Source organism: Electrona antarctica, assembly GCF_951216825.1.
Source record: "Electrona antarctica genome assembly, contig: SUPER_24_unloc_1, whole genome shotgun sequence".
Taxonomy (NCBI): domain Eukaryota; kingdom Metazoa; phylum Chordata; class Actinopteri; order Myctophiformes; family Myctophidae; genus Electrona; species Electrona antarctica.
This window is the reverse complement of record NW_027638775.1, coordinates 517584-535674: the sequence shown is the minus strand read 5'-3', so window position 1 is coordinate 535674 and position 18091 is coordinate 517584. Positions and strand designations below refer to the sequence as shown.

At 43.1% G+C, this 18091-nt stretch overlaps 1 protein-coding gene across 2 annotated transcripts; it reads left to right on the top strand.

The window, feature by feature from the left end:
* Positions 1 to 631: 631 nt before the first annotated feature.
* LOC306917702 (uncharacterized protein) lies at positions 632 to 15844 on the top strand. Of its 2 annotated transcripts, XM_079530611.1 has the most exons (5): positions 632 to 1493; positions 4921 to 5115; positions 9745 to 10173; positions 13672 to 14316; positions 14401 to 15844. In XM_079530611.1, the coding sequence occupies exons 1-5, from the start codon at positions 1190 to 1192 to the stop codon at positions 14991 to 14993; spliced, it is 2166 nt and encodes a 721-aa protein (XP_079386737.1). In that variant the 5' UTR covers positions 632 to 1189; the 3' UTR covers positions 14994 to 15844. The 2 variants fall into 2 exon arrangements, with proteins under 2 accessions (XP_079386737.1, XP_079386736.1); XM_079530610.1 differs by having other exon boundaries at positions 13672 to 15844.
* Positions 15845 to 18091: the final 2247 nt, after the last annotated feature.

Sequence of the window (18091 nt, the reverse complement as noted above, 5' to 3'; positions counted from 1 at the left end):
GATGCCCATTACGTCGATCGCAAGCGCTGCGCAGGTAGACCGCCTGCCACTAGCTGCCATGGAACAAGGAGAAAGAAAACAAAAAAACATACACAATGCAGTGCCTTGTTTTCAAGGCACTGCATTGTGTTGACAATAATTAAACAAATTCAAAGGATATCAATCATATATCAAGATCAAGTCTGCATGGTCTGTTGTGTTGTTAACAATTAAACAAATCAAAAGGATATCAATCATATATCAAGATGCGTGCGGCAAAGAAGCCTAAAACATATCACTTCCATGCAGAGTGGGAAGAAGATTATGTTTTCACGATGTCGCATTCCACATACTCTGTTACCTGTTGTTTCATGGCTTATTGGTGGTGTGCTCTTTAAACGAGATAAGGGTTTAGTATTCCTATAAATAAAGAATGTCAATCATCAATCACCATCCATGTATTCAGTAACATTGTTTAACATTCATGTTATTCCTGAAGCTAGTGGAAGGCACAATCATGTATTCAGTAACAGTTACACACCTCCTCCACCAGGTGGCAGCATAGAGGCAGCGGCGCATGCTCGGTGTGACATCGACTTCCGGTTCGTCGGTTGAACCGGAAGTCGATGCGTGTTGTGTGAACGTGTGTTTTCAGCGTAATGGCGGAATCGGAGAGAAGCTCTTTGTTGATCCTCATCTAGAGAAAAGAGACATTTTCCACATTCTATAAGTTGTAAGTATATTTAACAACGTAACGTTTATCACCCTGAGCTGGAATCGACCCCCGATCTCCAACTCTCTGGAGCAGCCACGCCAGGAGAGCTAGCTCAAGGTACGGCCGAGTCTTAACAACTGAAGCCATCTGGCCTCGGGACTCCAGCGGTGTTTCCTCCTTCATTCAGCCCAGCTTCGAGTTCCATTTGTCGGCGTTGAAGCCAAGGAAACAGGGGTAGTTTGGAAGATAGTCTCTTACACACTATTGCCTATAAGTTATAAGTATATTTAACACACATTCTATATTACAGTAGGAACAGAAACATTTACACATTATATAGCCTATGTTTATATTACATTAAGTCGGTTCTTCGGTGTCACTGAAACGTGACGACCCGAAATCATCTCTTGGCATTCAGCCCAGCATCGAGTTCAATTTGTCAGCGTTGAAGCCAAGGAAACAGCAGTAGTTTCGAAGAGAGTCTATTTGGTGTAAATGTCTCCTAAAGGAGGTAAAACGAGTCAAATGGCTGTACGGCTGAAGATACATGAACACATGACGTCAGTGGTGGGAGAGGACATATTGTGTGTTTTGGACAAACAGCAGCGTGGTCCTGATGTTTGTTGTGTGAAGCTTGATGATCATGTCAGAGTGTTTGTATTGGAGCGCCTCCGTGTGGCCGCGGTGTGGATGTGCAGCCTCTTCCAGAGAGAGATGGAGACACTAGAGATTCTGCTGGAGAAACAGAACAAACTGCTGGACATTGATTTTGATATGGACATCGATCTACACACTGCAGGTATGTGTTAGACACAACACTAAACTACACACTGCGGGTACACACACACACACACACACAGTGACGGATCAACCCCTCTCAAGGCCCTGGCGCTTCTCAAAATCAAAAGGCCCTACAGATTCAGCCAATTAATTAATTAATTAATTAACATGCATTTCGCCGTTTAGCGCATATCCACTACTGCCTGCGCTGCCCGCTGACACACAAGACACAGCCGCACTGGGCACAGCCTTTCCAACTTCAGTCTCTGCTAAACTATTATGTAAGGACTAGGAGTAGCCGCAATTTGCAACTCTAGATTTTTTTATAATGGGATGAATCTAGAGTTGCAATACCCTCCATTGGCTCCCCACTCATCATTTTGCGTTTGCGATCTGCTTGTCTTAAACGACGTTAAACTCACCAACATTGCAGCTGTAGTCCAAGCTTGAATTATTCTCTTTCAATCTGCCGAGCTTGTTTTTCATAAAAATCCCCCGTAGACATGTTATGAGCTACTTTCTGTCAAGAAGAAGAAATGTTGGAGTTTGGAAGCGCTCGTTTGTCTTAAGGGGTCGCGCTGCTGCCTCCTGCATTATGTGCAAATGCGAAACAGATGCATGCAGGGACGTTCAGTGACTTACGACGAGCGCTTCCAAACTCCAGCACTTTGAAAAATAATCACTTGCACAGAATTTCTTGACAGAAAGTAGCTCATAACATGTCTACGGGGGATTTTTATGAAAAACAAGCTCGGCAGATTGAAAGAGAATAATTCAAGCTTGGACTACAGCTGCAATGTTGGTGAGTTTAACGTCGTTTAAGACAAGCAGATCGCAAACGCAAAATGATGAGTGGGGAGTCAATGGAGGGTATTGCAACTCTAGATTCATCCCATTATAAAAAAATCTAGAGTTGCAAATTGCGGCTAGGACTAGGAGATTACTTTATGGTTATTAATACAGTCATTAACAATAAACATGCAGCAGCATGTTTTGTCTAAATTGTCTTTGTGGCCAACAAATGTAGCTACATTTGCAAACAGTGCTGTTGTTACATGGTCCATATAACGTGTGTAACAGACAATGTCAATATGCTATATTAATATTAGAACGTTTTAAAGACAGATTAATTATTGACGACAATGCAACCAAGTTGTGGTGGGCGCAACGTCACTGAAAACTTTCATAATAGCAAATTAGCAATTACATTAATTTACTCACGAGTGCTGAAATCGTGAAATGGAGGATGTAAGAACACACTTTTGTTGCATTAGAGCAGGGTAAATATGTTTACGCCAAGGTCTTGTGTTTATATTCCTCTTACATAGGCTGTAGGCTATGTTATTGTCGCAACAACAACACACGTTGGTCGGTCTGAGAGAGGGGGCCTTCTAGAGCGAGGGGGCTTCTGACGGCGTCGCTTACTCGCTTCCCCTCTGTCGGAGGAGGAAGCAACGCGCAGCCGTCGGGAACCCCCCCAAGCCCCCCCCTTGCTGCTAGTATCGGGCTGCTACAGAAACTGTCAGACGAGAAGACCAAAAACACTAGCAGGGGTTCCTGTGTTGCGTTATATTTTTCGACAGAAGCAACAGTTGTACCTATAGTCTCGTACCGGGCCCTGCAAGCTTCGGGCCCTGGCGCTTAAGCTCCACCTAGTTCCATTGTTAGTCCGGCTCTGCACACATACACACACCCACACACACACCAAACTACACACTGCAATCCAATCCAATCCAATCCAACTTTATTTATAGAGCACGTTTAAAAACAACAGAGTTGACCAAAGTGCTTTACATAACATAACAAAAAACACAAATAAAAGTGCACAACATTGTCAAAAACATATTATAGAGATACAAATATACAACAGGGTGGAGAAAAACAAAACAAACAATAAAACAAAAGATAAAAATAAAATAAATAAAAAATAACTCACTCTGGGGTAAAAGCTTGGGAATAAAAAAGTGTTTTAAGACGGGATTTAAAAATAGGGATAAAGGGGGACAGTTTTACAGAGAGGGGGAGTTAATTCCACAGTTTAGGGGCAGCTACGGAAAAGGCACGATCTCCCCTAAGTCTCAGTTTTGCCTTTGGGACCTCCAGCAGAAGTTTGTTTGCTGATCTCAATGATCTTTCTGGGACATACAATTTTAAAAGATCTGAAATATAGGGAGGTGCTAGCCCATTAAGGGATTTAAAAACAAGCAATAAAATCTTAAACTTGATCCTAAAACAAACAGGGAGCCAGTGCAGTGAAGCTAAAATGGGGGAAATGTGGTCACGCCTTCTTGTACCTATCAGAAGGCGTGCAGCAGCATTTTGCACTAGTTGCAATCTATAAATGCAGCCCTGGCTAGCCCCAACATAAAGTGCATTGCAGTAATCCAGGCGGGTAGTGATAAAAGCATGTATGACTTTTTCAAAATCTAAAAAAGTTTAAAAAGGCTTCACCTTAGATAAAATCCTGAGCTGGAAAAAAGCGGATTTTAAAACTAAATTCACCTGTTTATCCATTAAAAAATCACTGTCCATTCTTACACCAAGGTTGGTTACGGTGGGTTTAATGTATTGTGCCAGGGGGCCGAGGTCCACTTCGGACATATTTGCAGCAAGACTGGGTTTAAAAATCATAATCTCTGTTTTGCTCTCATTCAAATTTAAAAAATGTAAAGCCATCCAGGCTTTAATGTCATCCAGACATTCCAGTTACACACACACACACACACATACACACACACCAAACTACACACTGCAGGTACAATTTATAATTTGTACCGGGAAATAAATACCTTTAGTTACTCCACTGCGCCTTCTACCGATATTGCCCATAGAATAAGGGCCTTTCTCGGCCCCACCCTTCTCCCATGTGTTTAGTTTCCAAGATGGCCACAGCACCAGGAGGGGGTGGGGCGGAGGTGAGTGGGCGGGGTCAACATATGCCCTTACTGGGCTGCATTCAAGACACTTGCCTTGTGTCTGAACACAGCTTTGATGGATGTGTTCTGCCCCCCTCCTCCCCATCAAACAAAATGTTTGGTCAAACCATATGGGCTTCCATTGGAAATGCATTGGAGCAGCCATTAAACGCAGACACAAGACTGGTGTCTTGAATGTGTGAACGCAGCCCAGTAAGGGCATATGTCGACCCCACCCCCTCACCTCCGCCCCACCCCCTCCTGGTGCTGCGGCCATCTTGGATCCTAAACACAATATAAACAAATGAAAGGGGTGAGGCAGAGAAAGGCCCTTATTGCCTCATAGAGAATAGTTGTTGTTCAGATGAAGTAAAAAAACAAAACAAGTGCGGACACACAGACACAGGCTTGCCTATTCCAGGAGCCTCTACTTGTGTTTTTTAAACAATGTCATCCTGACATGATAAAAAAGCATTTGAGTTGTTGAGCTGATGCTAACCTATTCTCTCCTCCTTCTGTCTGTGTGTAAAGAGGTTTCATCTGAATATGAGAAGTGGAGATCCAGTCTGGTCCAGGAGGAACCACAACCTCCACAACATCAGAGGACATCCAGTCTGGTCCAGGAGGAACCACAACCTCCACACATTAAAGAGGAACAGGAGGAGGAGGCTGATGTGTCATCATTGACCTTACTAGACTGGGAGATGAGCTGTGACACTCTCGCAGGTATTATAAAATCAAATATCACTTTATCGATTCTAATCTAACAAGCGACATGTTATGACCTGCTACTTTCTGGCGAGTTCCTACGGCACCGCAGGCGTGCATTAATGACGATAAAGAACACCCTCTCGTGTAATATTGCTTAATTCAGCCATTGCTCACGCCTGCTGTCAGCTGGTAATGTGTCAAAATCAAATGACTGACAGCTGTCACACAGTTTGGTACAGACTCAGAGCACCCTGCCGCCGCTGTGTTCAAAATGCACACTTGTGTATGTGGCATCTCTGCCCACAGAGGTTGTCGTAATAAAGAATATAGGGGGAGGTGCGTGGGTGCGTGCGCTAATTATACGTCACACTTACGACACACATCAGTGTTTATTTCATTGACTGTCAAGGGTTCCAGCCTCCAGGAAGACACCCTAAATACAAAGCGAATACACCATTGCACATACGAAACACACCAGGGGGTCTAATGAAGTGCTGTCACCTCATAGACACGTGAAAAACTGGAAAAATATTGTGGCACTAGGGCTGGGGCGGTATGGGAGTTTTATTACCGCACTTATTGTCGGCCCCCATACCGCCCCCATACCGCCGGAAATGGCAGATCTCCAAGCTCGGAGGTGAGCTTGTAGATCAGCTTTTTTGACAGGTGATACGCGGAAGTATTACATTATAATGGTGATGTACTCCGAGCCAAGCTATTTCAAATCAATCAATTCAACATGAACAAACCTGTGAATGCTATAGGTGCGATACCGTGCGAAATATAAATAGCTAAGTCGAAAAAAGAAAAGAGCAATTCCATAGACCATGCGATTCTTGGGAGATGGTAAAATGTCGCCATCTACTGCTTATTTAATATAAGCAATAGATGGCGACATTTTACCAGTAAAGTAAAGTTTTGCCAGTTGACGTTCTTTAGGCTATACAAAACATTATACACTGTCTGTAATTGTATACTGGAGATATTTACATTAAAGTCATTAACATGAACCAACAATTTCCAAATACGATTTATTCATAGCCATTAGCCATTGAACAGCAGCACAACAATAAAAAAACAAAAAAAAGGCATAGGCAAATTTAGTGCAGAACTAGTCTAGCCTAGTAAGCCTACTAGACTAGTACAGTATCAAGTAAGGTCACAGACAGTGCACTTCTGCTGCTGCAGAGCAAATTCAGCAGAAACAAAGTAAATGCAAATTGCAAAGTCAGTCACAGTCTCACAGTATCACAACAATTCTTTGAAAAAAGAATTATTTCAGTGCAAAAATATGTTCAAGCACAAACAAACAAAACAAAAAACAGCCATTTAGGCAATATAGTGCAATGCTCTGCTGTAGGGTGTAGTGCAAATTCACAGTATAATGCAACAACAAGTAAAGTAGTAAGTAAAGTAAGTAAGTAAATAAAACAGAACAAATATGTTCCAGGAACATAATATAATGTCCTTGGACTTTGACATGAAATAGTTTGAAAATGAAAACCACTGAATAATCATCTATATCAGTGGCACTGATATAGAAACATAGGATTTTCTGAAAACTGCCAGGATTTAGAACACATTTTGTAGAATCGTCCTCAGGTCGAAATGGGAACATAAAGCCCATCTAACTAGGCAGTAGGCACGCAAGGCAGCTTTGGCTGCTCTTTTTCAAGTAAAGTAGTAAGTAAGTAAGTAAATAAAATGGAACAAATATGTTCCAAGAACATAATATGTCCTTGAGACCTTGACATGAAATAGCCCATCCTAACTAGGCACACAAGGCAGCTTTGGCTGCTCTTTTTCAAGTAGTAAGTAGTAAGTAAGTAAGTAAACAAGTAGTAAGTAAGTAAGTAAATAAAACAGAACAAATATGTTCCAAGAACATAATATAATGTCCTTGACATGAAATAGCCCATCTAACTAGGCACACAAGGCAGCTTTGGCTGCTCTTTTTCAAGTAAAGTAGTAAGTAAGTAAGTAAATAAAACGAAACATATGTTCCAAGAACATAATATAATGTCCTTGACATGAAATAGCCCATCTAACTAGGCACGCAAGGCAGCTTTGGCTGATCTTTTTCTAGCCTCACGTTCACTTTTCAGGTTCCTTGCCAGGCAAACCAACATGTTGACTTTTTCTGGCTTAAGGCAGGCCCTCATTGGTGTCACCACCCTGCCAGCAGCACTGAACACACGCTCCGACGCAGTGCTTGTAGCACATACGGTCATGTACTTTCTGGCAAGCTTGGACAAGAGAGGGAATCTGGCCTCATTGTGCTTCCACCAGATGAGCGGATCATCATGATCATCAATGGCTTCCTCCTGGATATATCTCGTGAGCTCTGTGTCTGCACGGATTCTCTTGGGGATCGGAATGGAGGCCCTTTGTTTCCGTTGGCTCAGAAGGTCAGCCAGAGTCCTCTTTTTGATAGGAGGTGGTGCACGTGGAGGGGCATCATCATCATCATCTCCATCTGAGGCCCTGGCCCTGGCCCTGGGCATGGCACCATCATCATCACGCCTGAGCCTCTCTTCGTCAGCCATTTCGGCTAATATCTCTTCGAGTATGACATCTTTCACTTCATCAGCTGGGATGCAGCCCTTGTGTCTGGGATCAAGAAACGATGCCTTTGCCAACAAATGCTGTAGTTTAGGGTCTGCGTACTTCGCATTCAAGACATCAAGCATCTTCTTCCTCAGGTTTACCGTTAACTCGGTGTCTTGTGGCTCAGTCGTTGCGAGAATTTCCTCGTTTAACAGCTGCAACACTGGTTTCACAGAAGAGCCTGTGACTGAGTTCTCCTCAGAGAGGGAATCTGTGAATTCAGCTACTGGCTTCAGTGCTGCATTTATTGACTCCAGCACACCTTGGCTCTGCCACTTAGGAACGTAGTTGAGGCTTTTCTTGTCACCCTCCAACGCCTTTTCGATGGCTGGCAGTTGGTCCAAAATACGTTTACACATTTTCTGTGTAGAACCCCACCTGGTAGGGCAATCCTGTGGAAAAAAAAAACAAAAAAAAACAGCAAACAGCATTAGTAAAAGCAAAAGTAGTATTAGATCCCCTACTAATAAATTAATAGAAAGCTGTTTGATCATTTACACATGATAATGATGATACAACACAAAAACAGGGACATGACTGTAGTCGTTAAAATACCTATAGAGGGCGCTATGAGCCTGTTCTGCGTCAGGCCAGGTGACGAGCAGAGTTTAATGTTTATTTTGTCCGTGTTTGTTTTACATCACCATTACATCACCCAACCATAGCAACATGAGTTAATATATTAGCGCCCCTCACTTCACTCGGGTGTGATTTTATTTAACGTATATACTTTTATTTTTTTGCATTTGCTCATTGTATCACTTTGAGATTCCCATTATTATATTAGGCCTATATATTTAATAAAATACGTAGATAACTATTGACTATTGATTAAGAAATATGAAATTAAGAACAACTTTAACTCACCATGACTAAACCTTTGGCAGGAGTTGCAAGGTTTGGGTTGAGGTCCTTCAGTGTTTCCCTGAGCTTTTTCTTTTTTATCCAGCTTTTTGAAAAGGTTCTCACGAGACCTTTGCACATGCCGAGTGCTCGGGATGTCCTGGCATCCTCCGCCTTCAATGCATTGGTTACAGCCAAATGCAAATTGTGGCCAAAGCAGTTTAGCCATGCCCACCCAAGGTCTCGAATAGCAGCAACTATGTTGGCTCCATTATCCGTAGTAATGCAAGCCATCGGTTGCTGTCTCGCTCGTATTTTGCCACTCTAGCATAGGACTCGGAGACTCCTAGCTGTCGCCTGCTATGTCCTTCATTTCCAGAAGTAGAACTGCTTTCGCCGCCATCGGCGCCGTGCTTCGACTCAGCAAACTTTGCAGGATGGCTTACTCTGAGATGCGTCCTGGGGTTTGTTGTATTTCCACGACGAGCAGGAATCTTGGCGCCACAGATGCGGCAAATAACCTCATCCACATTTTTTGGCTTGCCGTTGTCGTCTGGTATAAACCCAAAATATTTCCAAATAGACGCTGTGACATTTGGCTTAGTAATCAATTTCGTTATATCGACAACAACACCTCCACCTCCAGTTGCCATTTATTGTTTGGAGAGGAGAAACACGTTGAGCGGAAGTTGACTGGATTGGTCGACTCAACTCAGACAGGCAGTGGCACACACAAGAAACCCCCCATACGTTTTATAATGGACTGTCCCTGTCCGTGTCTTGCTCAAGATAACTGATTTACAAGCTAACACTGCCTCGAGTCGAGAGGCGATCTTAGCTTGTGGGTCTGCTATTAAGGAGCCGACACAATCCCGCCCCCGAACGCGAAGCCAATACCATACAGGTTAGCCTAGTCTAGCATCATGATTCATGATATGTTCATAAATAATCAGACACTAAACAATGATACTTGTTTATTATGGTAAACTTTTGTTTTAATTTTATACAACACCATATGCACCCGTAGGCCTATATAAAAAAAGTTTAAATAAATTAAATTAAAAAAAAACGCGTTAATGAACCCGACACCGCGGTATGCGTTACATACCGGCGGTATGGTGATATTGCGGTTATTGCACCCAGCCCTATGTGGCACTCCATCTTTAAAGTATTTATTGTATTCCTTCATTTTAGAGCAGTGTGTGGAGTCCAGTCTGCAGGTGAAGATCAGTTCTCCAGCCACGACTGGTTATATTAAACAGGAACCTGAAGACGACCTTGAACAGGAACCTGAAGACCACCTTAAACAGGAACCTGAAGACCACCTTAAACAGGAACCTGAAGACCACCATGAACAGGAACCTGAAGACCACCTTAAACAGGAACCTGAAGACCACCTTGAACATGAACCTGAAGACCACCTTGAACAGGAACCTGAAGACCACCTTGAACAGGAACCTGAAGACCACCTTGAACAGGAACCTGAATACCACCTTAAACAGGAACCTGAAGACCACCTTAAACAGGAACCTGAAGACCACCTTAAACAGGAACCTGAAGACCACCTTAAACAGGAACCTGAAGACTACCTTAAACATGAACCTGAAGACCACATGGATCCCAGTAAGTTTAAAGCAATCTGTCTTTATTTATTTTATTGGTGAAAGTGGGTCGGTACTGAGGGTGTAAAGATGTCTTTATTTATTTTATTGGTGAAAGTGGGTCGGTACTGAGGGTGTAAAGATGTCTATTTATTTTATTGGTGACAGTGGGTCGGTACTGAAGGTGAAAATATATGAACCAATATGAATCGGTTATCGACTTAAGCATTAACAATGTGACTACATCGATGCATTGATCTAAATGTATTCTGAATGGGACGATGGTTTGGTTGTAAATGTATTAATGCGTTCACTGAAGCTTTGCAGTTAATTCTACTTCAGTATACTATTAACTATCCCCGGCCGGGTCATACCAAAGACTATATAAATGGGACCCAGTGCCTCCCTGCTTGGCACTCAGCATCAAGGGTAAGTCCCTGCGATATACTAGCGTCATGTCTAGGGGGTGTACTTGTACATCAAGCTGCCTCACGCTACAGAAACAGGAGATAGGCTCCTGCCCATGGGCCTCATGGCTCGGCAAGGCTTACTATTAACTTTTACTACTACTTTTACTTTATAAATAATAATGACCATAGACATAAAGGCTAGATGCAATAAATAATAATGACCATAGACATATTATAATAATATCTCAAACTCGTATAGCGCTTTTCTGAGTAAACAAAGATGCTTTACATGGGGGGCAGGGGTAACAACAAAAATAAAAACTACTTTATTAGGAAAAATAAATAAACACTAAGAGCTAAAAACATTAAAAACATTGAAAAGGGTTAGCTGGGTAAAGCAAATTGCACCACCAAGGGCAAGGTGGAGCCTGCGGAACCGTTGCGGCTCGAGAATCCACCATTCCTGAATAAAGTGCCTGGTGCTGGGAGTCTGGTGCAACGCACAGGGCCTGACCTGGTGAGAGCAGGAGTGGACCTGGTGAGACGTAGGAGGGGCCCGGACAGGAGTCAACCCACAGAGCCTAGTCCTTCCACGCGCCAGAATGGTACCTCCCAGTCCCGGCAGAGTAGTTCAGGAGGAACGGATTGTGTGGCCCTGGTTTTTCCCTAATGGGACTGATCGAGGGTAGCTACTGGGACATAAGTCGGGACTTGATCACCCCGGCTGGGTCACCTGAGTGAGGGGTATGATGTTGGGAGACCCGAAACCCTGATGACCTTGGGATACATCACTGAGGATACGTCCCAGGTGCATCCATGTATGTATGTATTTTGTTTTAGTTATTCTATTTATAGTGACTCATAGGAATAGACTACGTGACAACCAGGAATAGTCTGGTGACCACCGGAGAGACGTGTGGCAGCCGGAAAGTAGACGGCACCCGGGAGCAGTATGGGTTGGCGCCCCAGCCTGTGTCTTCCGTGAGGAAGAAGCCCAACAAACCCACGGTGAGGCCTTTAGGAGGGCCATTCAAGCCTCAAGCGGAGCCTGCAGCACCACCAAGGGCAAGGTGGAGCCTGCGGAACCGTTGCGGCTCGAGAATCCACCATTCCTGAATAAAGTGCCTGGTGCTGGGAGTCTGGTGCAACGCACAGGGCCTGACCTGGTGAGAGCAGGAGTGGACCTGGTGAGACGTAGGAGGGGCCCGGACAGGAGTCAACCCACAGAGCCTAGTCCTTCCACGCGCCAGAATGGTACCTCCCAGTCCCGGCAGAGTAGTTCAGGAGGAACGGATTGTGTGGCCCTGGTTTTTCCCTAATGGGACTGATCGACGGTAGCTACTGGGACGTAAGTCGGGACTTGATCACCCCGGCTGGGTCACCTGAGTGAGGGGTATGATGTTGGGAGACCCGAAACCCTGATGACCTTGGGATACATCACTGAGGATACGTCCCAGGTGCATCCATGTATGTATGTGTTTTGTTTTAGTTATTCTATTTATAGTGACTCATAGGAATAGACTACGTGACAACCAGGAATAGTCTGGTGACCACCGGAGAGACGGGTGGCAGCCAGAAAGTAGACGGCACCCGGGAGCAGTATGGGTTGGCGCCCTAGCCTGTGTCTTCCATGAGGAAGAAGCCCAACAAACCCACGGTGAGGCCTTTAGGAGGGCCATTCAAGCCTCAAGCGGAGCCTGCGGCACCACCAAAAGCAAGGTGGAGCCTGCGGAACCGTTGCGGCTCGAGAATCCACCATTCCTGAATAAAGTGCCTGGTGCTGGGAGTCTGGTGCAACGCACAGGGCCTGACCTAGTGAGAGCAGGAGTGGACCTGGTGAGACGTAGGAGGGGCCCGGACAGGAGTCAACCCACAGAGCCTAGTCCTTCCACGCGCCAGAATGGTACCTCCCAGTCCTGGCAGAGTAGTTCAGGAAGAACGAATTGTGTGGCCCTGGTTTTTCCCTAATGGGACTGATCGAGGGTAACTACTGGGACGTAAGTCGGGACTTGATCACCCCGGCTGGGTCACCTGAGTGAGGGGTATGATGTTGGGAGACCCGAAACCCTGATGACCTTGGGATACATCACTGAGGATACGTCCCAGGTGCATCCATGTTTTGAAGGTTTGGAGGGGAGCCAGGTTGTTAAGTGCTTTGTAGGTGGTCAGGAGTGTTTTGAAATGGATTCTTTGTTTGCCTGGGAGCCAGTGAAGGTCACGGAGGACTGGTGTAATATGGTCTCTGGAACGGGTACCAGTGAGAAAAAAGGCGTCGTTCACCAGTCGGCCATCTTGCTACAGTGAACTTTTCTGGTACGTTCTATGGTAGCTGGTAATCAGCCCAAACAAAAATACTCTTAACTCGCTGAAATCTTGACAGATTTACAAATGGGTTGGTTTATTACAAACGCCATCAACATGGCTATGATTCAGGATGCTTATCTGCTTAAATCCTTTTTATATGAAAGTCCATTATAAGTATGCAGTATCATCTGACGTTTATAACAAACCAAACTGTTGGTGCAAGGTCTTATATAGCCTGATCAGCTGTGGTCTGACGTAATGTCAGTGACCATAGTAACCATGCTCATATCTTTGGGTCCCACGTACAGGTACACGTACAGGTACACGGGTACAGACAAAGCTGGTTGTTGAAGTGGTTTGCACCACTCAAGTACATGCTACACAGACACAATGCTGTGAGTGGGCGAGCTACCTTTAGCAAGATGGCCGACATGCGGCGACGTCACTCTCCATTGGCCAGCAGCGGGGACGAGTCATCTAGCCTTTCTATAACGTCCCTCCCCATTTGCCAGCAGCAGGGGCGAGTCATCTACCCCTTCTATAACGTCACTCTCCATTGGCCAGCAGCGGGGACGTGTCATCTAGCCTTTCTCATATATATCTATGATAATGACTACCTCTCATTCAGCTCGTCTCACATCTTCTATGAGAGTGCTGCAATGTAAACAAACAACGGCCACACTATTTACAGCACAGTCAGTTCACCGTCACATTTCAATGTTAAATTTTTCAATCTGTTGATACCTCTTACAGCCACTACTAGATTCAAACCTGTTATAGAGTCTCTTTGTATTATTTTTTTCTAGACTTTCTGCACCTCCCTGTGTGTAAAGTGGAGGCTCCACCTGAAGAGGAGAGGAGCTCCAGTCTGGCCCAGGAGGAACCACAACCTCCACACATTAAAGAAGAACAGGAGGAGCTACTTCAAAGACCAGAAGAGGCTGGTGGGTCAACATTGACATTACTAGCAGTGAAAAGTGAAGATGATGATGATGAAAACAGAGAGACAGAGCCTGTAGCCGGCACCTCAACTGAACACATGAAAACACAAGCTGATGTAGAGGACTGTGGAACATCACAACCAACTAGTGATGAGCAGCTCCTCTCTTCACATTGTTCTGAATCTGACACTGAAGACAGTGATGAGTTGGAGGAGACTAGGACAGATCAGTCAGCTTTAAACACACTGAAATCACAAAACACACAAAATGTGGGAGGACAGCACAAGCTGTCCCAGGACCTGAAATCATCAAAACATCCTGACTCCATGAGGAGTCACACAGGGAAGAAACCTTTTAGCTGTACAGAGTGTGGCAAAATGTTTAATCTAAAGGCACATCTAAAAAGACACATGATGATTCATACAGGCGAAAAACCATTTTCGTGTACAGTATGTGGTAAAGGCTTTACTGTGACGGGTAATCTAAAAACACACATGATGACTCATACAGGTGAAAAGCCATTCTCTTGTACAGTATGTGGTAAAGGCTGTCTTAACACAAGTAATCTAAAAACACACATGATGATTCATACAGGTGAAAAGCCATTCTCTTGTACAGTATGTGGTAAAGGCTTTACTGTGACGGGTAATCTAAAAACACACATGAGCATTCATACAGGCGAAAAGCCATTATCTTGTACAGTATGTGGTAAAGGCTTTATTGAGACGAGTAGTCTAAAAGTGCACATGAGGACTCATACAGGCGAAAAGCCCTATACTTGTACAGTATGTGGTAAAGGCTTTACTATGACGGGTCATCTAAAAACACACATGATGACTCATACAGGTGAAAAGCCCTTCTCTTGTACAGTTTGTGGTAAAGGCTATAATGTGACGGGTAGTCTAAAAGTACACATGAGGACTCATACAGGCGAAAAGCCATTTCCTTGTACAGTATGTGGTACAGGCTTTACTCGGACGGGTCATCTAAAATCACACATGATGACTCATACGGGTGAAAAGCCATTTCCTTGTACAGTATGTGGTAAAGGCTGTGTTAACGCAAGTAATCTAAAAAGACACATGAGGATTCATACAGGCGAAAGGCCATTCTCTTGTACAGTTTGTGGTACAGGCTTTACTCAGGCAGGTCATCTAAAAACACACATGATGATTCATACAGGCTAAAAGCCTTTAGTTTAAGACATAATGTCTAATCCAGGATGATTTATGCAAAAGCAGAGGAATTACATGTGTTATCTGACAGTATCAACATGACAGAATAAAATACCCATTAATAGTATCTTGTGATGGAGTTTAATTTGTATCTTGTGTATGGATGTTATTTTCTATTCAACATGATTTCATTTTTATTTTATCTTGCATTATTCCCTCCAGCTCATAGGTTACTGGTAGTACAATATGAGCATCAGTGTGTGTCCACATTTGTCAGTATTTAACAAGTCATATGCATTAACATTCATGCAATAATTATGTTCATTGATATGCAGTAAAGTGCTCACAAGCCTTTAGTGTATGACATATGTCACCAGATTTGACTGAGAGACTGCCATCGCGCAAATTCCAGCTTTTCACCAGAGGAGTTTTTTTTGTTGAGTTAATAGCACAGGCAGACTCTTCACATAATAGAGCATGTCTGAAATAAGTGTCAGAGCTGAAATCGACATGAAAATATGAAATAAATGCTTAAACATGTAGCTAGGTGTAATGTTAGAGACCACAGAAGTGAACCTTTCAAGCCTGTTTTCACAACTTATTGTTTTCTGCAAGACAATACTCTATAAACCATATCTCCAAAACTGGTGGGTCAAACTGAACAACCAATATGTCAATTTGATATGATTCCCTGCTTTAATATGACGTGAAAAAACGAAAATTCAAAAAAACTCCAATGGCAGTCCCTCAGTCAAATTTAGTCACATATGATCAGGCAGTCTAATCTAGGATGACAATGATTCAAAAGCAGAGGAATTACATAATCTGACAAACATGACTGAATAAAACACACATTAATAGTTTATTGTGATGTATTTTTGTGTATGGATCTTATTTTCTATTCAACATTGTGGAATGTCATGTTTATTTTCTCTTGCATTATTCCCTCCAGCTCATAGGTTACTGGTAGTACAATATGAGCATCAGTGTGTGTGTCCACATTGGTCAGGATTTTAACAAGTCATATTCATTAATATTTATGCAATAATTATTATGTTCATTGATATGCAGTAAATTATGGTGCAGTAAAGTGCTGACAAGCTGCTGGGTTTGTGTAGCTGTTCACTGTGTGTTGACATGTGTGTTCTTTACATTGTTACATTATCATAGTACATAATATGGTCGATTCCAGAGACTGTTGAGTTAGTTTTTTTGTATTACTTTGATTGTTTATAGTCTACAGAAATTAGTGTCTGTATTGAGGTGTTTTTTTCGGAACTTAAAGGGACACAGAAACATATGTTAATGACGCTTAGAAGATTTAGAACACTTTCCTGGGGGTCTTTATGTGTGTAATATGTGGGTTTAGATATTTTAGATTTTATCAGTGAGCCCAGTGCCCAGTGAGGCCATCGACACTGGGCTCACTTACTTCCTGGACTACATGTTGTCTCAGTAAGACAGCCCTCCCACTATCCACAAGGAGGAGCAGTGCACCAAAGCATTATAGGAATTGTAGTCCAGGAAGGAAGCGAGCCCAGTGTCGATGACATCAGAGACACTGGGCTCACTGCTAAAATCTAAAATATCTAAAACCACATATTACACACATAAAGACCCCCAGGAAAGTGTTCTAAATCTTCTAAACGTCATTAACATATTATTTCTTTTTGCAAAAAGGGTGAAGTGTCCCTTTAAAGAAACCCTTTTATACCTTAGTTAGGGTTAGGGTGATGGAAATATTTATAATGTGTTTGTTTTCTTGGTTTAATAAAGGTTTCAACACTACAGGTCCTCTGTGTGCTTTTTATCATTACAGAAATGTTATCAAAGATGTGTTGTATTTACCCCATAACTACTGTGAACAATACATCCTATATCTACATCTGAGTGTGCCTATTTTTGTCCTACACAAACATTAAATTCCCATTGACAATGACTGGTTAATTTTACGTCAGTGTCTGAGCAAATAGGCATAGTGTCTATTTCTAAGCATGATGATGTACGGTGATTAGAGTGCCTTTCACTTCACATGGGTGTGATTTTTTTGAGTGGTGCAACCACTCCAAGGAACAGCAATGTCCCTATGTCCTAACCTGTGACTATGTCATAACCTATTTCTCGACCGTTTCGGACGCGTGACGCAGCTCACCGGAACCGGACTGGCAACCTGGGCGCGTTCCTGTGGGTCTGGAAGTTCCGAGGACCCCCACACGGAGTTGCACCACTCAGTTCACACGGGTGTGATTTTTGTATGTACATATATGCTTGGTTGATTTGATTTGATTTTTATTTGGATCTCTTTTAGCCTTTCGGCTAATCTTCCAAGAGTCCAGAAATAAATAAATACATTACAGAATACATTATATTACATTACAAAATAGTACATTGCATTTCAAAAATACATTTCAGATACCTAATCCTCAACTCATACAACCGCACACACACACAGGCACAGAATATGCCTGCCCACAGACAGATACAGTTCATTCACCTATCTATAGTGGACTATGCATGGCAGGGTCGTCCTCTTCCCTGAGCCAGCTGAAAACCTGACCGCATACCAACACAGAAACTAGAACTAAAAGAACAAAGCTAAACAGAAATCACAACATAATAGTGAATCAATAAAAGCAATCCCAGCTATAATGATGAGTTCCATAATTTAACTGCCCTAAAAATAAAAGATCGGCTTCCCATACTAGTTTTTATTTTTGGTAGAACATACATTACTTTGTGTCTTTGTATCTTGTGTTGACCTGATGTTTCTCGCGAACTAATGTTAATTTATTCTTTATGTTTACTGGTTTATTATATGTTTTTATTTTAGAAATCAATGCAGAAATTCAAGTGCTGTGGGCCATCCCATTCTGTTATGCAGTTCACCCGTGTCTGTTTCATAGTAAGTAAGTAGCCTTGCCGAGCCATGAGGTCCATAGGGCAGGAGCCTATCTCCTGTTTCTGTAGCGTGAGGCAGCTTGATGTACAAGTACACCCCCTGGACATGAAGCAGGGACTTACCCCCAATCCAACCCTTGATGCTGAGTCTCAAGCAGGGAGATTGGGTCCCATTTTTAGGCCCTTTCCCAATTCCTTTTTTAACCCTACCC

Coding starts and splice junctions, on each gene's coding strand:
- LOC306917702 (XM_079530610.1), top strand. CDS start 1,190: ATGTCTCCTAAAGGAGGTAAAACGAGTCAAATGGCTGTACGGCTGAAG. Junction 5,116..9,744: donor GAGCTGTGACACTCTCGCAG/GTATTATAAAAT, acceptor CCTTCATTTTAG/AGCAGTGTGTGGAGTCCAGT. Junction 10,174..13,671: donor TGAAGACCACATGGATCCCA/GTAAGTTTAAAG, acceptor ATTTTTTTCTAG/ACTTTCTGCACCTCCCTGTG.